This window comes from Leucopleurus acutus (genome assembly GCF_964270905.1).
Source record: "Leucopleurus acutus genome assembly, chromosome: 11".
In the NCBI taxonomy this organism is placed as follows: Eukaryota; Metazoa; Chordata; class Mammalia; order Artiodactyla; family Delphinidae; genus Leucopleurus; species Leucopleurus acutus.
This window is the reverse complement of record NC_139152.1, coordinates 89,340,309-89,364,140: the sequence shown is the minus strand read 5'-3', so window position 1 is coordinate 89,364,140 and position 23,832 is coordinate 89,340,309. Positions and strand designations below refer to the sequence as shown.

The following is a 23,832-nucleotide window of genomic DNA, read 5'->3' as shown; positions in this document are numbered from 1 at the left end:
AAAACTACTGTTTTATAGTATATGGTGCTTCTGGTCATCACTATGTCCTTCCAACTCCACTACACACACACACACCCCACATACAGCGCAACCTAACATTAAAAGGCCACAGAAAGGTGTACTAGAGAACCAGGATGTTTTTACCCATCGACGTTTCAGGGTGACTCTTTCAACCCAGACCCAATTAAAGCCATATGGCCTCTGGTGGACACTTTTTTAAAGGCTGTCCTATAGCTCAGATATTACAAAATACCACAGGAAAAAAGAATGTCAACAGCCCTAATCCTTTACCTATACATTAAGCTACTAAAGGTGACATGGCCTCTGGAAAATCTTATTAATTGACTGAATTTTCTACACTGTGAAGGAAAAAAGACAATACATATGTATAGCAAAGAAAAAAAATTCATGTGTACGAATTCATGTGTAGAACTCTAAACATTCTTGTAGCACATAGCATTCCAAGCCATTTCCTTATATGCTAAACAGATTTTTTAAAAAGCAGGAAGACATTGGCAATATTCCTATTTTCTGCAGATACTAACAGTGTTTTATTCCTGTGTTGTGATTCAGATTTTAATCTGTCACTATAGCATGTTTCCAGTAGTTGTTTATGTGCTAAGACATTTGTGTTTGGCCTTTTTCTTGTTGTAGGAAAAATAAAACTTGAATTCTGTGTATTTTAAGTCTTAAAAGCAAAATGTTCTTCAAATAATGAGGATTTCTTTGCAGAACAAGTACCTGAGCAGCACTCAAAGCAGTGTAACTTTGTTGTTAAAATATGTCATCTACTTAGATTACAAATTAGGCTCCAAGCACTCAAAACACAAGGAAAAAGAAACTATAACTCCACTCCAGAAGAAGCCAGAAACGAGTCCCTAACAACCCAATGGTGGCCAAACAGTGCTGCTTCAGAGCCCAGATTGTTTCAGCACAGAGCCTGAGGAGCAGCTGCTGAGAGAGGGAGGAGGTGAACTGAGCTAGGTGTCCAAAGCACTCACTCCATGTCCAGTTCAACCAAACTAGCTCTGCTTGTATTCATTCCACAAACCAGGCTTCTGTGAACAATTTCAGGTGAAGAAAAGAGTGCCACTACAAAAATAATAATAATCTCCTGCAACAATCTGATGACACCGAATAAGTCCTCTGATTATTCTGAAATGTCCCAAGTCATGCTGTAAAGCTGTTCTGAATATTTATTACATATCTTTCGTTAATAAAAGTCAAGACTGCCGTGTGATTCACACTTTTTTTATTATTATTATTCTGGTGTAGAACATTATCAATGTCTAACCTTCATTCTAGAGGGTAATTCAGAGAGGGGATGTCAGGAACCAACTATTCCCAAGGCCAACCCTGTCATGCAGTAACCTTTGGGCTATACCACCCCTGGAGCTTTAAATATATCTACCAAAAGGCTTCTGTGAGTGCATTTCTCACCACCACAATCAGAAAACACTAGAGATAGCACCCCAACAAGATGACGTCTGTAGCTTAAAAAAAAAAAAAAACCAAAACAAGCTCCAGCATGAGATTATAAATCAGTCACATGAATGGTAGCCGGCTGTCAGTTGGCCAACCCCTGCTAGGTCTTAAGGGAAATCTGTCATTGGGGCCACCTCGCCCTGGCAAGATGGGGTTAGGTCCTGGAAGAGGGCCGATTGGGTCAAAACGTGGTCTGAGTGGAGGGAACTGTCCGGGTGTCTCCCCAGGCCCAGGGATGAGTGAATTGATTGGATCCCCAACATAAGGAAGGGTTAGTCTTTCATCATATTCACCACCAATAATTCCTGGAGGAAGGAGAGAACTGGGAGGAAAAGGCCTGGGGTGCAAGGGGTTGGGGTAGAATGGAATGGGGTGGGGTGACGACGGCAGGAACATCACATGCCGCCCTCTCTGAGCTTCTTTTCTTTGTTTGTGCCTCTTCTTGTACAGCTATAGAAAAACAAGGACAAGATATGGTAAGTGAGTTGGATATTTCCCCAAAGTTCATTTGCTTTCATTGTACTATATATCTTTTCTTTTCCCATACTATCAAGACAGGCAAAAAAAAAAAAAAACAGTGCACAGAAGAGAACTTTTACCAGTTTCTCTCCGCATGAATAAGGTAGTAGATATGAACACAATGCCAAATGAACACTATTCTTTAACCACACTGCAACTGAGCAATTGTGCCAATTTAGAGTAACAATACATCCAAAGGAGGGATAACTGAGTGACATGTATTCTCAAGACTGCAATCTAGAGCTCTCAAGCTGATACGCAATTTTAAGTCAGCCTTTTTTGAAAGTGGAAAATTTAAATATTTGTTGAAAATGTCATGCCACACAATATAAAAAGTTAAGGTACTGGCAGGGAAGGGGGTGGGGGGCCAGCACTTATGTTCAATTTCTCACCTAACTTATGTCCCTAATGGACCTCAATTTAAATAACAAAAAAGATGCTATTTTAGAGGATGAAACATATTCCTAAAGAACAGTACTATGTATTTTGTACATATTTGAGGACTTTCATTGAATTTTATTCTCTAGTCCTTCATCCCAAGTTTCTGTGTCCTATCAATGTCTTTTTACAGCGGTATCTGCAAATAAAACAATATAACTTATTCTCTTCATAATTTACTATTCTAGCTAGCTGAACAGCTCAAGATTACTCCAGCACAAAAACAAATCAATTTTTTTAACAACAGAAGAAGGAAGAATATATTAAGATGATAACAGTCATTGTGTTAAAGATTCTTTTTCCTGTGTAATTACAAGACACTAAGGACTGAGTCTAAGGTAGAAGTTGAAAACATTTTCATTTACTAAAAATTAGCAATAAATTTAATTTAAACATTGCATTATATCATAAAAAAGTGGAAAATATGCCCTTAATGTATTAATTCACGAGTTATTTCTGTGCTATGAACATTAGCCTTGGTATTTAAAAATACCTACTTCTTTCCAATCTGTGTCTCGACCTCTGACAGTACCATCTACAAAGAAAAAACAGAGATTTAAAAACGTTTCATTCATCCAACATTAAACCTGTCTTACTTCAATTTTCTATCCTGAAATAGTCTACTTGATCTAATGGACTGTTTGTATTGCAGAGAACACAGAAATGAATGGGGAGAGTTTTCAGGACATAGGCAAAGGTATATGAAGCTTAGAATCTCTTTACAATAAGGCTATGTTATGATTATTTCTTACTCTTAAAAAAAAAAAAAGCCCACAACTTAAAACTTCTGGCAAGCTGAGTAATTAAGACCTCAGTAACAAAGAACCCTTTTCTTGTTAACATGTTATCATGGAAATCACCTCTAAAATCCCGCAGATATAAACACCTCCACAGAAGTTGGTCATTCGAAGCAATACAGAGGTCACGACAAACTGCAGACAAAGACAGGACAGAACGAACATCCAAAAGTCGGAAGATCCGCAGTTTCAGCTCCAATGGGAGGACTACCAACCCAAACACATCTGGTAGGTTCAGTGCTAAAAGGAAAAAGAGGATAGGTATCACTGAGTAAAGAACATCCAGTTTCCCCATATAGTCAACCGAAGTTGCCAACTTTCTAAAGAGATGATAAATTAGATGGTATCCTCAATTATCCAAGCTTAAGTTATCTGTAACAAACTTTTGTCCCCAGGTTAACTCTATAACTACTACTAACTCCAAGCCCCTTATTCTCTTTATGTTTTAGTAGAGAAACAAATTACTTTTTAATACAGATCAAATAAATAACTATGACAATTTCTAAATACTAGCCAATGGCCTCCTTTGTTTCAAGCGATATTCAGTACAACAAAAAATTCTCTATTCAACTATAGAAAATGGATAATTAATTGGCTTGTGCAATTGGTTTCCAATGCTGCTACTTATTAGCTGTGTGCCTTTGGACAAGTTATTTAAACTCTAACTCAATTTTCTCATCTGTAAAATGGGTTAGTAATACTACCTACCTCACTGAGTTGAGAATTAAATGTGTAAATACATACAGAGTGCTCACAACAACGTTTGGCACGTAATTAGCACTCGAGTGTTAGATTACTATTATTCAATATCTAGCTGAAAAAGAAGGGAGGTAGACAAATTCAAAAGCAAAACCAAGAAAGGAAAAGAATAATATATTCCGAAGTCAAATGAAAATTATTTTTTCATTATTAGCTCCTTTGAATATATGGGATACCATTCTCAACTAGCAAAGATAATCAAAGTCCAGTAAGGGGTTTTAAAATTCACATTATTCTTTTCCCTCACCACCAGCCAAAGAAGAAAACTATGATTATAATAGCCTTGGCACCATGCAACTTGAGACCTAAAATATCATTTTCCTACATACAAATAGCAGATAAAAGCCACATAACTATCTGTATAAACCTGAAATTATTTACCAGCCAAAAGAATGTGGTAGATTATGATTCTACCCTATCATTTTCTACCCTATAGTTATACTTCCCCGTCCCACAGTCCAGGTTTGGCCGTTTTCACTTGTTTTGTCCAGTGAAATGTGAGTGCAAGTGGCATATCATTTGTGAACAAAAGCTTTAAAAACCAACACATGGTTAGGCCACTGGTCCTCTCTTCCCTGTGCCACAAGAAGAGCAAGCCCTGGATGAGGACTACTCACCACTCCTCGGCCAAAGCCAAGCCCCACAGAGCACACATGCAAGTGAGACATAAATGTTCACTTAAGATTTTAAAATACTTTTTACTACAACACAAAGAGAAAGCTGATTAACACAAGGATTTTGAGTGAACTATAAACCTCACTGAATTAGCTTCACCATCTATAAAATGAGAGTAAAATCTACTTCAAAGTTGTTAGCATTAAATAAGAATGCATGTGAAATATCCAAGGTACCTAGCACAGAGTCCCAATAAATAGTTTAAAAAAAAAAAGTAGACCAAATTTACAGGCTATACGTTATTTATATATGTATTTATTGAACACTTACTATAGGCCTGACCGTGTGCTAGGCCATGAGAATACAAAAGTGAAAAAGACATATTCCCTGCTTTCAAGGTATTCATAACCTTAGGTGGAGAGAAATCATGTCAAAAATTATTATGATACACTGGATAAAGGGCTATAATAAAGATACATATGAAATGCAGTGGAGATACAAAGAGGATGTGAAGAGCAATTAAGGAATTAACATTTGAGCTTAGTCTTAAAAGAGCAGAATTTCCACTAGGACGAGAAAAGAGGGAAGAAAAGAGGGAAGGTTTATGTCATCCTTAAACATATGTGAACTTACTATTCTTTCCAGCCATTCAACCTGTGATGATTTATCATTTCTCACCTTGTCGGGTAAAAGCCAGAAGAGGATACACCAGCTGGTCCTTGAAGAGGCGAGAGAGCTTCTGAAGATCTTTGTATATCTTGGCTACATTTTCCCCTAGAATATTTTTTAAATGAAAAATCAAAACACACAATCAAATGGAAAAACTTGAAATGGTGTTCTCTACTTCCGCCAAACCAAATCAAAGTGGTAAGTTAGTTTTCACAATTCCTACATAAACAGAAATGAACCAAAGTCTCTGGTCGAAGAGGAAGTAATACAGTGTGTAACTCTGAAAGCTGAATCATCTTTAAACACATTTTTCCTTACTATAAAAGTAATTAGGAACTTACAAATAAAAGAATAACAGTACCTAGGTACTATAAGCCATAGTAAAAATTGATTAAAATGACTTGTCAAACGGAGCAGCATATTCCTACCCAACATAAAAGTTACATATTGAAAATATTCAATATAATCTGAAAACTTGTAATCTAACAGTATTAACTTTCCTCCTCCTTTTTCATTTCCTTTTTCCTTATTTAACAGAAATCAGATCATCTGAGCTATATTCCTGTAAAAATTGTTCTTAAAAAACAGGTCTCAGGAGTCAAATCTATTCCAATCCTGAATTCTACCATTTATTAGCTCTGTGACCTTGAAGTAATTTAACCTCCTCTAGACCTGTTTCCTGATCTAGAAAATGGGCATAACAACCTCTACTGCTGTAGAACGTAGAGTATTTCTACTCCCCACAGCAAGGTCCTCCATAGTATAGAGATGAATATAAAGTGTTATAGCCAAGGAATTTCAAGTTTTTCTGGTCTTAATGGTAAGACCATCTTTACAGATTTATCAGTCTAGTTCATGCGTTCTCAACAAAAACAATATTGCCCCCAACCAGGCAGAAACCCCAGCTATTACATTAGTCTGTGACCCTCCAAAGGGCCACAGTATACAAATAAGTGTACAGTATATCTATGAAATTAAAATTTCATGAGGGAGAATGGTTTGGGGGGAAAAATGTGTACAAACTCTCCTTAGGGGATTGATAATGAAAAAATGGTTGAGAAACACTGGCCTAGTATGACATTAAATGTTCAGAGACCATTATAAATACGTATCTGATGTCTCCTTTTCTTATCAGCTTTAGTTTATATACGTTAGTCTCTCAGGGCCTGATCTCCCCTGGGAACTAACAAGAGTAAGTCTCAAGACCTTCAAAGCAAAGATCTAGATCTAGGTAGCTTCCCTTAAAAGACACTGCTGTAAGTCCCATCTCCCTGCTATACCACACCATTCCCCATGTGGATTTTAAAACCCGCCTAAATTTACTATGAGGATAAAATGAAAAATACATCTGTAAAGGCCCATGTCCAGCAAAAGACAATTACTAAAAGATGTTAATTCCCCTTCCACCTCATCTCTTCTCCTTCAACTACTTACCTGCCTCTCACACTTTGGGTTTAACTGAAAGAAAAAAGAAAACTCGTCTTCTTTGCATCTATTAATTTTTATAGAACATAAGCAAAACCATGCCTAGAATGCAAACTTTTGGTAAAGTTCCAATCTGTATCAAATAGCAACCAAACTTATATAAGTTTAAGCAAACTTTTTTTTTTTTTTTTTTTTTGCGGTACGCGGGCCTCTCACTGCTGTGGCCTCTCCTGTTGTGGAGCACAGGCTCCGGACGCGCAGGCTCAGCGGCCATGGCTCACGGGCCCAGCCGCTCCGCGGCATGTGGGATCTTCCCAGACCGGGGCGTGAACCTGTGTCTCCTGCATCAGCAGGCAGACTCTCCCACTGCGCCACCAGGGAAGCCCCTAAGCAAACATTTTGAGTGCAGTTTTTCCTTCCATAATCTTCGATAATGAAGTTGCATTGTATGGTTTCCACAAAACACAGATCCTCTCCATACTGGTTAAATACAATTCTAGAAAAATCCACAAAGAGTAATTTAGAAATTATGAAGCATCAGGACTTCCCTGGTGGCGCAATGGTTAAGAATCCGCCTGCCAATGCAGGGGACCCGGGTTTGAGCCCTGGTCTGGGAAGATCCTACATGTCACAGAGCAACTAAGCCCATGTGCCACTACTACTGAGCCTGCGTGCCACAACTACTGAAGCCTGCGTGCCTAGGCCTGTGCTCTGCAACAAGAGAAGCCACCGCAATGAGAAGCCTGTGCACCACAATGAAGAGTAGCCCCTGCTCACCACAACTAGAGAAAGCCCCTGTGCAGCAACAAAGACCCAATGCAGCCAAAAATAAAATAAATAAATTTATTTTTTAAAAAAAAGGAAAGAAATTATGAAGCATCAATGGTGTGTGATGTATAAATATAATTCAGTATCCAAGACCCTAAGAGAAACAGGAAAGAAACCGAAACTCTGCAACATTGTCTTAAATTTGCTTTAATCTCATCCAGAAACTGTTAAGTCTTTTGAACATTACCTTTCTGTTTTTTTGAAGTGAACCTCTCAAAGCTTCACCCCAGAAGTTCAATCATGGTTATATTACCTGATTCCTCTTTGCAAATAAAAGATTCTGGCAGCAGCTGCAGTCTTTTCACACTTCTAATCTCATTGTTGATTTTTAGTGTAGCTGTAAATAAGCCAAAGAAAGATGATGAAAAAGTTCTGCCATTTCATCAACTGCCTCCACTTTTTAGTGTGGACTTGCGTTCCCTTTGCCCCCATATATAGGAAACACACGTTATACAGACAAACTGCCCTACGCTTATTTCCTTCCCTCACAGCAAAGTCCAAAGTGCAAACCTGCATCACATTAAGTAAAATCACTCTAAAACACTTTTAAAAACTACAATAAGCACCTTTATATGAAACCCACTAAGTCTTACCAACAGCAGCTTATTAATAATTGAAAGATATGCAACAAGGTTAATAGGAGACAGTTAAACACAATACAATCATTATTTCTAATGAGGTCACTAAAAACTCCATTTATTTTTTATTTAACCCTTGGCAGTGAGTCTTCTCTTATTTATTAAAAGAATCCTGCTAGTTTTCACAGTATCATCTCTCTCTAAACTCAGAGGATCAATATTCTTGACATCACCAGAGGGTTCATTTTTAATCCTACACGCAAAGGCGCACTTCATCTCGCTCCACGGAAGAGCCAGTGATGTGCTCGTGCACATGTGCACTGAGCAGGATGTCTTGGGTGAAGCAAAGATTTAAGGACATACTGCTCCTTTTCAAAGAACCAGGCCTGGAATGGTTCTGGAATGACTGTCTGCCACTTACATCCACAAGTAGATGATTTGCCAAGAATTATTAAAGGAACAAAGCATCAGAAACTAAGACATTTAGTACCTATTCTCTATGTTAAGTATCTTAAGACTAGTAAATAAAGGTTAATATACACGTGTCGTTAAAGTGATTTATAAGAAATTGAGGCAAAAATTACAACCTCACATTTACTATTTGATAGCTGCAACCTTGCAAGTGATGATGTGATGTAGCAGTATGATTAGATACTGTTGGCCCTCTTTGTATAAGAATGCCCAGCCAGAAGTTACATTTGCTAACTGTGACGAACTGTTGAAGAGACACTGCTAGGTCCTAGTGCCATCAGTCACGTCCTACAAATGTGAAACACCACTAAAGCTGAAAACGTGAGACTTTTAAATAACACTTCAAAGAATCTAGTGATTAAAAAGAAATGGAAGAAATTACATAAAGGGAACCTAAAACCATCTTTTAGTTCAAAGATCACAGTGTAGGTTAGTGGCTTTCAAATAGACTTTAGCAGAAAAAGCTTTTCCCAACAAAACCTTACAAGGGACCTCACTAAATGAAACAGGCACACGTGTTGCTGCTCAAGGTTCAAGTAGCGACAGTGGCTCTACCAAGCCACCTCCCTGCTCCCATCTCAGCAGAAACTAGCAGCTGCAGAACATGTTGAAAACCAGAGCTAAGACATGTCAAGGCAACTGTCTCTGCTGTATAAAAGATGAGCTGTAATGAAAAATAAAAAATGCAGGCATTCCAACCTTATCATTCTCTCTTACCAAGCTAAAAGGGTGAAGCTCAAAAATCAAACCAGAACAAAAACAAGAGTCTAGTCACTCAAATGGATCTCCAGGATGTGTGATTACGAGACCCCGGTAGCTGGTATAGATCTCCGGATGGCATCTGAGCTAAAATGAAATACGAAAATAGAATGTATTGCTAGCCAGTGAAATTTCTTAGTATGAAAGAGGAGAACTAGAAAAAGAAACTCTATTCAGAGTGACTTACTTGAGGGTGGGTAGTAGGGGGATAAAACACACATACTGAAGCCTCAGAACCCTTAGCGGTACTTCTATGCATTCAGAGATGCCAAACTAGATAAAAAATGATCCCAGCTCAACCTCACGTTTCACCATCTCTCAGTTCAAGACCTTGGTTAGTAAAACAAAAATTAAAAAGCCATCCACAGGCATAAAGAAAAAGTATTCTTTAAAGAGTTCATATGTAATAGACTCATTTTACTCCTAGTATCACAACTCCCCCTGGAGCAAAAAAATTACACAGTTAAGACAGCAAAAGAGTATAGCTGCCTCTAGAGTGAAGGCTGCTAGCAAAAACATCAGCCCTGTATTCTGTAACCTTTCAGACCCATGTTATCAGTGGGCTCGGGATTAAACAAAGTTGAGAAAGACTCCTAACTGCATCATGATAGCCCATCACCGAAGTGGCTATGAAATTTCTGGAGAGAAACATGTAAAGATTCACAAACTAACAAGCACGACTATGCCATCCAATTACCATTTATGACAATGAGGTTTCCCAAAGGCACACAGGTGAGAGCAGCAGAGCCACCCTCGCAGAGAGGATGCGTGTACTGCAGCTTATACACGCCCCCCGACCTCCAGTTCTCCGGCATGGACACAGCTTTGGCTTCAGTCCCCTGGGGAGTGAAATGAAAGGGAAACAAATAATGAAGAACCGTATTACTCTCAAAAAGATTAAAAACCCAAGAGGCCCCTAACTTGTCTACAAATAAGCATTCCATACAGTCCCTTTAATAAAATTTATCAAATCATTAATATTTCTATTAATATTTAAAACTTTGATAGAGAAAAAGTTACAATATATTATCTGCCATCAAAACTTCTGTTCAAATAGATAAAATAACATCAGAGAGAGAGACTGATTTCTCACTTCAAAGTCTCGCTTCTCTGCCTAGCAAAGCCGTATCATTATGCAAGATCCCAGTTCAAATACCACTTCCTTTGTGAAGCCTTTTTCAAAACAAATCCTTTTTGTCATTCCCACTCTCTCACCCTCTAACATTCTGTTCCCATTTCTATTGTTATATACTTCTATTATGTTATTAATTGTATTATAGTATGTTATAATTTCCTTTTTGTTTCTCTCCCCCACTTACAGACTCCTTGAGGATAAGGACTGTCCCAGTATCTTTATATTCTAATTCCTGGCATGACATGGTGCACGTGTTCAATGATCACTGAATTAGTCTATATACTTGTTACTCATAACATGGCCCACAGACCAGCAGCATTGCTATCGTGTAGAGTATGCTCACATAATATCTCAGGCTCCACCCTAGATTTATTAAATCAGAATCTGCATTTAATAAGATCCCTAGGTATTCTTAAGCACATTAAAATTTGAAAAACTTCTAAATGTTCTCCTCTCTGAATCTCTGGCATCCTATATATGTATGTGTTTCTCCTACAATTTAGCCAATACAGTATAACGGTCTGTATACTTCTCTCTCTCTCCTACTCTTGGACTGTAAGCAAGCTGAAAGCAGAGACAAGGCACTGCACCTGACACTGGCAGACATTTATCAAATGGATGAGGAATGAATGGATGAAGGTAAGCAACTACAGCATAAGAACAACATCCCTCTTCCTAACTGAATCTTACTTAGTGGCAATTCACAGAACCACTAACATAAAAAATAACCTGGTGAGCCATCTATCTAGTCATGCCCAATCCACACGCACTGACAACATTTTACCTACATATGATCACATATAAACTTTGGGGTTTTTTTAAACCAAAGTTGCCATCAATTCTATAATACTAACTAAAAGCTGACAAGGAAATAAAGGAGAAAAAAAGAAGGAAAAGAGGGAAGGGAACATTTACTGACTGCCTACTGTATGCTCATCGCTGTGTTCGACACTTTACATTAATACCCAAACACACTTAATAAAGAAATCTAGAACACCACCCCTTTTCTAATGGGAAACTTTTGCTCTCTGTAGTCTTACCTGAGGTATGTAACCCGACTCCAACATGAGAAGATGTATGGATACTATGAGGGCGTCGCTGGGGTTAGAACAGTCAGCTGACTGATACAGGGTCTCTAATGAATGTGGCACTTGCCCTTCCACCGATTCGCTGCAGAGCATTGGTTCTGAGGGAAAGAAACCTGTGCCCTCTTCCGCATCCACGACATCTGGAATTGACTCAGCTTCAAAACTGTGACTAGGCCCTGACTGAAAAGGATAACAAAAACAACGAATTCTTTAAATAGACTTTCATCCTTTCACAGTAAATTTTGTATTCAAAGTGAACTGAGATTCGCGCTCAGAGGTTCAGAAATGGTACACATTTTCAGCAAGCCCTCCTCAACAAATGACCCTGCAATCTGCTCCTCCATCCTGAATTCCTTATCTCCATTAATTCTGGCTGATATGCCAAACACCTGGAAATCATCCTAGACTTCCCCCTCGACCTTATTAAGCGCCACCCCCAATATGATTAGCTGTCAAAGGTCCACTGACTCTATCTCCTAAATATCTCCAAAATCTGCCCCTTCCTACTCCAGTGGTACTTCAGACTCATTTATCTCCTAACCTCCAGCAACAGCCTCCCTAAGTATGCCTTCTCTCCTCTTTCTTGTCTTCCAATACATTCCACCCACTGCTGCCAGAGTTCTTTGACAATTGAGAATCCAGTTATGTCCCATGTCCCAGCTTAAACTTGCCAGTACTTCCCCTATGCAGACAGCAGCACTGCCCTAAATTGTGCCTTGGAATGTGACCCTAAGTGTTCTTAGGAAAAAAGAGGTCTACAATCAAATAAGTATGGAAATGCTACATGACATAGCCACCTAACCTCACCCTCCATATTCACAAAATGCACTTTGGCATTGTAAAGCTCTGAGAAGTCCAATAATAAAAAAGTGTGCGTAACATTTAACCAAGAAACACTATCCTCCTGCCTTAACACTCAGTATCCCCATAACACTTACTTATAATCTCACAGGTTTTTCATAGAGGCCATGCTGAGAAATACAGGCTTACAAAATGAAGTCCAAACTCCTAAACTCCTTAGCATTCAGGGCCCTTCATCACCTGATCCCTGACTCTGTATCAAGTTCACATTCCACAGTCCCTTCCTCCCCATTCTGGTGTTCCCCACCTCTTCAGGTTATAGACTACCTCTCTGCCTTGCAAAGGCCTTGATTATTATACTTTATCACACTGTACTGCAACTTTCTGATTACACGTCTATATCCTACCATGACCACAAGCTTAGAAAGGAAAAGACTACATGTCACCCATTTTTGTAACACCCGTACAATACCTGGCACACAGTAGGTACTCAGTAAATGCTTATTGAACAAATGCTGAAGGATAATATCTTACAATTCTTACAATTTCATGTTTTTGATTTGTTTTCTAATTTACACCACACAAAAATTCTGTAAAATAGGTAAGACAGATGACATCCCCTTTTTATACATACTGTAATTATGATTCAGATTAAATAACATAATCAAGGTTACCAGCTAATAAAAATTTGAAATAAACAAAGATCTCCAGACTCACAGTTCAGGGCTTTTAGACACAATACACTGCTTCAGTAAGACTGAGTTACCTATATTAATTTTGCTCAGAAAGACTATTTCCTAGATATGTGCTCAACTCTTAATGCAAAGCACATGTTTCTTTTAAGTTCGTATTTCCATTAGGAAAGGAACAGAGGAAATTAAAATTACATAATATGAGTGAAACGGTGGAAGAATGTAAGGGAACAAGACGTTGTTTCTTGCAAAATCCCTGAGGACCTGAGCCCTGATGGCTTATGGAAAAGATCCAAATTCATTTGTTAAAACCTAGAGGTTGATGACAATCCATGTTACCTAAAAACGACGCTCCATCATATTTTTGAGAAAGGAGAAACTACTTATTAAAGCCACTTAACACCTAACTAAATTATGAATTACAGGCATACCTGGAGATATTGCAGGTTGGGTTCCAGACCACTGCAATAAAGTGAATATATCACAATAAAGCAGGTCACACAACTTTTTTGGTTTCTCAATGCATATAAAAGTTATGTTTACACTATACCGTAGTTATTAAGTATGCAATAGCATTATGTCTAAACAATGTACATACCTTTATTTAAAAATACTTTTTTGCTAAAAAATGCTAACCATCACGTGAGCCCTCAGTGAGTCGTAACCTTTTTGCAATAGTAACATCAAAGATCACTGATCACAGATCATAACAAATATAGTAACAAAAACTTTTGAACTATTATGAGAATTACCAAAATGTGACACAGAGACAGAAGTGAGCAAATGCTATTGGAAAAATGGCACCAATAGACTTGCTCAACGCTGGGTTGCCACAAACCTTCAGTTTGTAAAAACTACAGTATCTGCAAAGCACATTAAAACTAGGTGCAATAAAATGAGGTATGCCTGTATATACGCTCTTTGCTTCTTATACCTAACTTTTGGCCATTTACTACTTACTGACAGTTGTATGGGAGAGAATATATCTGGGAAAAATATTTTAAAAGGTTACCCCAGACTGATAATGACATGGGAGGAAGATATCAGAATCCCCTGGTGAGCTTATCAAACTCTACTCTCACTCCATGAGAACCACTGACGTTCTCTGAGCCATCCTGATATGATATAAGTACTTATCATATTCTTCATGCATGTGGAGATGAGAAAAAAATGTTTAGCACCACCTCTCTAAACAGATCATTGGTCATATGTCATTCACAAATGAGTGGAACAAGTATGGAACAGGACCCTAATATTAGTGTCTGATACTTTTTAGCTGATTGGTAAATTATAAAAATCATCTATGTCCCCACTAAGATTTTACAGTCACCCTATACAAGTCGTAGAATACAAAACAGCACGCTTTTAGAATTGAAATTACTAACATGAGGCAATACTAATGTCTCAAAATTTTCCAAAAGGAAACTAGTAAAGTAACCATCATATGAAAAGTAAAGGGAATGGATCCTTCTACCAGAATCTCTGAATGAGTCTATCATCAAAAAAGATTCAGAAATGTAATTTAAATATCTGACTAAATATTCTTACTCATTCTCTAGATTACTTCTATGAGACAGAAGCTCAGAGATACATAATTATTTCTGAAAAGAAAATTCATAAAAATACTTTGAGCTTTATAAAAGCTTTTTTAACTTACTTAATCTCTCTGGATACTATTACTAAAAATCTAGACATAGATGATTTTTATAATTTACCAATCAGCTAAAAAGTATTTTTTAATATCTGTCTATACTTGATGACATATAGGCACAATGAATACTTATAAATATTTAAAGACTGCAAAAAAAAATTAAGTTGACATGATGAATGTACACACACAAAACAATTAAGATGGCATATGTACTGGTATTAAAATATTAAGTAATAAAGTGATCATTTGTGCCATACAAGAAATTAAAAGGCAGAATAGTAAATAGTGAGGTGTTTACAAGGCAATAAAGATGATCAATACAAAGGAACTGAAGAAAACTACTGGGCTGCCGTTGGCAGGGCCTTGGAAGGTGGGTAGAGATGCGGACAGGAGAGAGAGGACAGGGAGGGGGTTCCACCCCAGGGGAGCAGCAACAGCAGAGAGCGAAGCAGTCGCTAGGCCGTGTGTGTGTGTGTGTGTGTGTGTGTGTGTGTGCGCGCGCGCGCACGCACGCATGCAGGTGTGAGCATGTGCAGGTGCGCATGTGCGCAGGTGCTTGCTGCGAGAGGGACCATGAGGAGGAGGAGGAGGGGTCCAGTCTGACTGCAGATGGCAGTTGACAGGAGGGAGGAACAGAAACTAGCCCCCAAAGGTTGTTGGGCAACTGCTCAGAAAGCCTTAAAAACTAGGTACAGGAGGACAGACAACATTTTCCTCGTCTGCGACATGAGAGGGTTGAACTAGAGACATTTGGACTTTTTCAGTTCAAAAATTATGAGCCCAGGTGTACCTATGACACAGAGTTACCTAAGAGCAGGGGAACAACATAATCAAAAATGTGCAGGAAGGGGCTTCCCTGGTGGCGCAGTGGTTAAACCTCCTGCCAATGCAGGGGACATGCGTTCGAGCCCTGGTCTGGGAAGATCCCACATGCCGTGGAGCAACTAAGCCCGTGCGCCGCAACTACTGAGCCTGCGTTTTAGAGCCCGCGAGCCACAACTACTGAAGCCCACGCGCCTAGAGCCCGTGCTCCACAACAAGAGAAGCCACCGCAGTGAGAAGCACGTGCACCGCAATGAAGAGTAGCCCCTGCTTGCGGCAACTAGAGAAAGCCCGCACGCAGCAATGGAGACCCAATGCAGCCAAAAATAAATCAATAAAATAAATTTATTTTAAAAAAATGTGGAAGAAGAAGATGAACCCAGAAAGCAGACTGAAGAACACACACTGGAAGCCTGGAATGGAAAGGAAAAACAGGCAGGGCTTGTTAAGGGGCTGGATATAAGGAGTCAAAAATCATTCCACAGTTTTAAGCTCAGGAAAACAGTACTGCCACTGACAGAGGAGGAGCTGGTTTGGGAAGAAAACATCAGTGCACATATTTTCAAATTTACATCAGCATCTAGAGTCTGAGGTGACAATTTTTTTAATTTTAAAAACTTAAAATACACACACACAGGAATATTACTCGGCCATAAAAAAAGAATTAAATTCTGCCATTTGCAACAACATAGATGGACCTAGAAGGTAGGATGCTTAGTGAAATAAGTCAGAGAGAGAAACACAAATACTCTATGTTATCACTTATAGGTAGAATCTAAAAAATAAAACAAATGAATGCATACAACAAAACAGAAACAGACTCACAGATATAGGCAACAAACTAGTGGTTATCAGTGGGGAAGGGGCAAGATAGGGATATGGAATTAATAGATACGAACTACTGTGTATAAAATAAATAAGCAACAAGGATATATTGTAGAGCACAGGGAAGTATAGCCATTATTTTGTAATAACTTTAAATGGAGTACAATCTATTAAAAAATTGAATCACTACATTGTACACCTGAAACTAATATAATATTGTAAACCAACTATACTTCAACAAAAATAAAGTATTTAAAATAAAAATAAATTTTCTATAAGATTATAATCTGCAGTCTACTGATGATAATTATCCTGACTGGTACAGAATTCAATTGAGCTATTCAGTATGATTTATCAACTACTCTATTTCTTGTCTTGATTTTAATACCCACCATACTTCCATCATTCCAGACATCAGATTGGGCTGCCTGTCCTTGGAATGAATCACGCAGTTGTTCATCCTGTATGCTGGACTGACTGGAGCTGGCGGCCAAAGAGGGTTGGTCATTATTCTGGAGTGAGGAATGCTCTGAATCTGTGGATGAAGGTAAGTTAGGTGCTGCAATGGCATCTTCAAGAATCAAACATATCAAGTCCCCAGAAACAATCCCATATGAAGCCAAGGTCTCTTCATCTCCAGTGAGGGCATCCTCGTTGTTCAATGTAATTGCAAACCGGGTATCAGAACTGCCAAGAAAGACGGATAAGGATAGTAAGGCTACCTATTACCATTACCCACAATAATACATTTGAAACATATATAAGGTACATGGTATGACCCCAGCAGAACTAATGAAAACAAAACGAAGATAAGAGGAAAGCCAAAGCTTGGAAAAAGTATCAAAATTATTTATTCTTATCACCAAATGCTTAGGTTATAGATTCTAGCCTGGGGGATAGGATCAGTAATTCTCTATCATTAATCCATGTTTTCATCAATTCTAAGATACACACTTTTTTATACTTTGTCATCTTTGAAACAGGATGCTTCTTACAATCGATGACATATCACAGCTTAATGGACAGCATTTTTTCACTTAGTGTGACATAAGAATGTGCATCTCAGGATTGACAGCAACTGAGATTCAATGAAATATAGCCTCTTTAAAATATAAATTATATTACATCATTCCTCTGCTAAGAATTCTCCAATGGCTTCTATTTGACCTTGGAATAGAATCCTTAACACGCCCTCCAAAGCCCAACATCTGACCCACTTCTCCTACCTCACCCATCCTCTTACTAGCTGTTCTCCATTCGACTCATTCCTTAAAACAGATCAACCTCACTGCAGCCTTTGGGCCTCTGCATCTGCTCTTCCAGTTCTTCAAATGACTTGAGTCTTTCTCATCATCCAGGTCTCAACCCAAATGTCACCTCTTCAGAGATGCCTTCCACCTGCCTCCATCACTCTATTTCATTCATCTGTTTTATTTTTATTACAACATTGCTATTTGAAAATATATTTATTTGCTTATCCGCTCTCTTGCCCACCCCTACGACTAGGATGTAAGTTTCATGAGATGGGTACCTTGTCTGTCTAGTTCAAAACTGTATCTCCAGCACTTGGCAAATACAAGTATTTGTGGAATGGATGCAACCAATAAACATTATATGGAGAGATCAAGATGAGGCTGAAATCAGGGCTAATTAACAATATCCTTCCAGGACAGTTAGCTTACGGTTCCAAAATACTAGACCCATGTCCAAAACAAATATTCATAACCACAAAAAGTCAGATGAGTGCATGTAGATGACTGAGTATGAATTCATCCCTCCTACTGATAAGTTCAACCTTCTTACTGAGCACCAGTTATAATGTCTTTTATGTGAAACACAACACAAATCCAAAACCCCAGTGCTAAACAAGCTAAGAGCTCAAATTAGTCTGAAGCAAGGAACTCCCATCCTTTCTGCATGGCAGATTATCTGACCTTGAGAGAACCATCATCATTTCATTACATAGTGGTGAGGAATAATTAACAAACCACTGCAGAACATTTTATAAGACATTTACACTCAGCAATGTTAACTTCATTAACTTTTTGAGAGGTTAACAAAGGATGAAGTCCTTTGAAAATCATGTTCTGTTTATTTGTTCTTAAAATGCTACATTTTCAAAAGTGCTCCCCATAATTCATTTATGTTTTTTCTTGCACATATAAATACATTTTTTCTTACCAATTAAAGTGTCTTTGGTAGAGAAATTACTGAAGCTTTAAGAACTACTCCTGCTTATTAGAAAATAAGTAGCTATGACTCTGTTTTCAAATATGTTGATAAATGTTGAAAATCTGCCAACTACCCAGAAAAACAACATCCCATTTTTAGCAGAAAAAAGGAAAAACACCTCAAATGAACTATGTTTTTATCGATCATTTGTCACAGCACAAAGTTGTTTTTTTTAATGGTATCTAGCACAATGTTTGTTCAAATATCGATTTGTAAAAAAGGTAAAGAATTGTCTGCTTAATAAAATGTCGGCCTCCCCTTTAGAAAAAGGGAAGAGCTATTTCTAGAGTAACATATGGTTTTCCAGGAGAGTCGTTATTGATTCTGTTTTCTGAAACTGTGAAAAAAAATAATATTTTCATCAGGAACTGCCACCCTAGAAACTCCAGGCCTTTGAGAATTATTTTATGACAATCCCAGATCCACTTGCTCAGCAAGGACACTTTAAAAGTAATAATATCATATGGACACATTTTTAAACTGCCCATTTACTATAAAATGAACATACTTTCAGAAGAATGAATTTACTTTCACAAGCTGAAGTTTAACATTCCTTCCAGTTAACCAGCCTCGACTGTAAAAACAAACCTGAAAGCAAAACTAACTTGGGCTCTTGGGTAAACAAAGCACCATATTGCGTTTCACATCCTTTCCAGAGTGTCCCACCTAATTAAAAAATAATAAAGTATATATACGTATATATGAAAATAAAAAGAGAAGTTAATTTTGACAATTTGTGGTGGGGTAATGATGCCAGCATACAAAACACTTAGGTTTAACAACAAGAAAAAAACAACAGGATGTCAATTAATATAATGCCTAAAAGGAGTTATGTCAATGCCTCATTTTCTGTATTTATGTTTTTAATTTGGAGAAAAAAAGGCTTACTTTGAATGCAGTATTGTCTTAACCTGAAAAATGAAAAGATGAGACGTTCATAATACGGCCTCATTTTACTGAATTCCCTAAAAATAAAATGTAAGTTTATAAAAGTCTTATGAAAGGAACCATTTAATTAACAGAAAGGTTTTCTTTTGAAGAATTCATCTAAAAAGCCCCAAAGAACATCTTTTTTATTTTTTCTCAGCACACTCAAATTCCAATTCGTTAGCTCAGTATTTGAAGAGGACCACCTTTACGTTTGTCCCTCTACTCCCAGATTACTGTCCCCAGGATACCCTTTTGGAAACAAAGCAGCCTCATCTGCAGCCCCATAAATAACAGAATTTGATCCATTACTTCTCAATGTCACTGCCCCCAAACTGCAAGCTCTCCAGGGTCATCATAAGGCCAACGTTTTCCATAGTTTTTATCCAAAAAAAAAAAAAAGCAACATCTTGCCCAGGAAAATATTATTATTTGAAACAGACCGACACACTGCACTTTGTAAAACTGCAGCTGAGAAGTCAAAGTGCCCACAGCGGCGCCTGGCACGTAAACACTTAACGGAGTCTTAAGGTGACTGCAGCCTGAAAGCAGCGGTACCAGGTTACAGGTGGCCTCGGATGGAGGGCAGGTTTCTAACTCCTTCTAGTACTCTCCAAACTTTTTCACTGAAATACTCCGACAGCTGGAGATGGTGAACTTAAACCCCTGAGAGCCTCGAAAGGTTTAACCCAAGCCAAACCCATAATTTCCAACCTTACATTTCAAAGGACGTGAGAATTTTGCATCCTAGCCTATCCCTAGGTTCGTTTACTGCAAACACGGAAGCGAAGGCTCACCCTGGAGGGGATCGGAGCCCCCGAGACGCCGGGCCATGACCTCTGGGAGCCGGGACCCCGCACGCTGCAGCCCCAGCGCCCGCTAGCCGCCGGGCCTGCGCGTCACAGTGCTGGACCGCTGGCCCCGCGACGCCCAGCTCGCCGCCCGGCCTCACGTGACAGCTCGGGGCGTGCCCGCGCCACCCGGCGCTCCTCCCCGACCCGCCGCGCGCGCCCCCGCCTCTCGCGTACCTGTACCCCCAGGTGGGCAGCAGGGCCTGCCTCAGGTGCGCGCGCAGCTGCCCCAGCGTTGGCTCCGCTTGGGGAATCTCCAGCGGCCAGGTCCGCTTCTGAAGCCGGACCCGCAGCTTCATGGCGGCCACAGGAGGGCCCAGGGGCCGGGACCCCGAGGCGGCGACGGTGACGACGGCGCGGCCGGTTAGCTCCCGTCTCAAGCGGCGGCAGCCCCGGAGCGGCGACTGCCGGAGCTATGCGGATGCTGAGATGTAACGGCGTGAAGGCCCCGCCAGGCCGGTCTCTGGAACATGAGTGCCCCACCCCCTCTCTTGAGTGCGCCCCCTGGAGCCCACCCCGCGAGCAAGCTGCTGGTGGCCTGCGTGGAGCCAGGCCGCTCGGGAACTCGCGATCGATGACTCGGCGCGCGACAGCGCCCCCTGGGAGCCTAAGAGCACACTGCGCAGGCGCCCAGACTGCAGCAAGGCGCGGATATCGGGGCTCTTCTGCTTTGTCGCTGTGTCACCTCTTTCCAGTTGTGCCAGGAGAACGTTAACGCTGAAAGGGATGCTACAGACAAAACTACTCGCCACTCCGCAAGGCCCAGGTGTACCTGGTTCTTACCCCGTTTCCTCCGTGGTGCCCGGCTCCAGCACCATACGCTCTGAGAAACCTTAGGTTGAGCCCAGGCTCTGGTAGTTTCTCCCCTTACAGCAAAATTAAAACAACTTGTAGTCAGTGATCTGTGTCGAAGAGTATATTAGTAATCTGTCGCTGCATAACAATCACCCCAAAGCTTCACAGCTTAAGACAACAAACATTTATTGTCTCACAGATTCTACCGTGCAGGAGTTTGGGCTGGGCTTGGCTGGTTGTGTCGCGGTCTCTCATGAGATTACAGTCAAGGTGTGGGTCAGGGCTGGAGTATCTCAATCACATGACTGTTGGTGGAGGCCTCGGCTTTTCACTGCATGGACCTCCCATCGGGCCACTTGGGTGTCCCAGTGACATCCTCACTTCCCACAAAGCCGGCGATCCCAGAGAGACCAAGGCAGAAGCCACAATGTCTTTAATGATCTCATCTCAGTAGTCACACACCATCACTTCACTCACATTCTGTTGATCACAATCCAAGCCTTCAGGGTGGGAGAATCAACACAAAGGGCTGAGTACCCAGAGACAGGGATCATTGGGGGCCATCTGGGAGTCTGGCTACCACGGAGGGCCTGGCAATAATGGTGAGGATGATGACTTAGGTGAGGAAGAAAGTATCATCAAGTTTCATCCTTGTATGATAACCATTTTCCAAATCATAAAAGAGTTGAATAAAGTTTCTCCCAATAGGTGGCAGTGCTTTTCCACACTGACCTTCATTCATTAAATAAGTATGTATGGATCACCTGCTTTGTGCCAGATATTGTCCTAGGTGCTGAGAAGACACGTGCCCACCTGTGCAGAGCTTACAGGTAAGTGAATCACCTCTTGTGTTAGAGCATAAAAAAGTATCTTGTTTCTGATAGAGATGAGAACAGCTCTGGGGACTGGGGTACATAGAGAAGGGTTGCTGTGCCAGGAGGGTTCTTGAGTGGCAAAGCAATATGGAATTGAGGAAGGGTGACAGGACCAGGTTGGCTCAACATGGACAGAGTGGGTATGTCCCAGATAAAGAAGAGCCTCGAGCTAAGCAAAGGATATGGGACACATTCTAGAATGTATGGGAAGCCACTGAAGAGTTTTAAGCAGGGGAGGCTTTATCTATCGGGGTTCTTAGTTCTGAGCAATAGAGGCTGACTCTGACTAAGCAGAAGAAGAACACATTAAAAGGATACCGGATAGCTCGGGGATTCTGGGGAAGTGACTCCAAGTTAAGCTTCCAGGAATGACGCTCAGAACCACCCTGAAGAACTGGCCTGATGAGGAAACTCTCATGACTGGGATTGCTGCTGCCGCCCTACCCCACCCTGGAGGAAGCTGCTGTCACCGCTGCCAGGAACCGCTGAGGAATGGCGGCCACCTTCAAATGCCACATGTTTTTACACCAACAAAATGCCAAGCATCCAAAAGAGCCTGTTTCCTTACCTTGCTCACTTCTAAATCAAAGGCTCATGGGCTGCATCTGATTGAGGGAAGAAACTGAGACCTGGCTGCAAAGGAGGCTGGAATTTCGGGTCTGAACTCTTTCCTTGAGGAAGTGTGACTTATAATAGTCGGATTTCCCCAAATGTAGGAAGGCTGCACAAAAGATGATAGGAGGCCGTGAGTCTGACAGGTGTGTACCACAAGGGGCATGGGTCAGATCTGAAGTGTGAATCTATCACTGGTGGAATACGGGAGATGTATTAGGTCAGGATTTCTCAACCTCAGCACTGTTGACGTTTGGGCCTCACAAGCCTTTGCTGTGGAGAACTGTTCTGTGCCTTGTAGGATATTTTGCGCCATCCCCGATGTCTATCAGCAAAACGCCAGTATAACCACACCTTTGGTTGTGAGAACCAAAGATGTCTCCAGACTTTGCCAAATATCGCCTATCCCCTAGGAGGAGAATTGCCTTGAAAACCATTAGACCAGAGACCAGCCCAGTTAGGAGGCTCTCTTGGTAACTGAGAGAAGAAGGAACTGGTGGCATGACAGTGGGAATGGAGACAATGGGATGGGCAGGGAAGATGGTTCAGAGACAGAAATCACAGAACCTGGAAAATGGCTATATTTGGAGGCTGTGTCAGGATATAGCTTTAGCTACTCGAACAGAGATCTGACATAACAGTGACCTAAGCAAGATATAAGTTTATTTCTCTCAGAAATAATATTCTTGGAGGAAGTAGTGCAAGGCTAATATGGTGTCCATCTGTAGAGACCATCTACCACGGTCTACCTCTTAGTACTACATAAACCTGTAAAAATGAAATAGTAAAAACTAATATTATCAGGCGAGTATTCTGTAAAGATTCAGTGAGATAATTAATACCTTTTGGTTTTTGTTCTAAACTACTAAGCCTGTGGTAATTTGTTAGGACAACAATAGAAAATTAATCCACCTGGGATCTTCATCTCAATCCTTTGCCCTATAGAGTGTAACCACTAGGATGGAGGAAGCAATCCAACCGCAGGAGTGAAGGAGGGTCCTGGAGAACCAGAGCATCTCCAAGGCACAGCCAAGATTTAAGGTACTCTGGAGGACAGTCCTTCAAAACCTCAAAGGTGCGCTTCCCTGGTGGCGCAGTGGTTGAGAGTCCGCCTGCCGATGCAGGGGACGCGGGTTCGTGCCCCGGTCCGGGAAGATCCCACATGCCGCGGAGCGGCTGGGCC

General features: G+C 40.4%; 1 protein-coding gene across 1 annotated transcript; it reads right to left on the bottom strand.

Moving 5' to 3' along the window:
• Positions 1-1,292: 1,292 nt before the first annotated feature.
• On the bottom strand, positions 1,293-21,156 carry FBXO7 (F-box protein 7). The gene is made up of 9 exons (XM_082850534.1): positions 20,545-21,156; positions 16,750-17,044; positions 11,519-11,746; positions 10,041-10,182; positions 7,789-7,872; positions 5,292-5,387; positions 3,303-3,479; positions 2,940-2,977; positions 1,293-1,935 (listed from the first exon to the last, which is right to left on the bottom strand). Exons 1-9 carry the CDS (start codon positions 20,664-20,666, stop codon positions 1,546-1,548), a joined length of 1,572 nt encoding a protein of 523 aa, XP_082706660.1. The 5' UTR covers positions 20,667-21,156; the 3' UTR covers positions 1,293-1,545.
• Between the last annotated feature and the right edge of the window lie 2,676 nt (positions 21,157-23,832).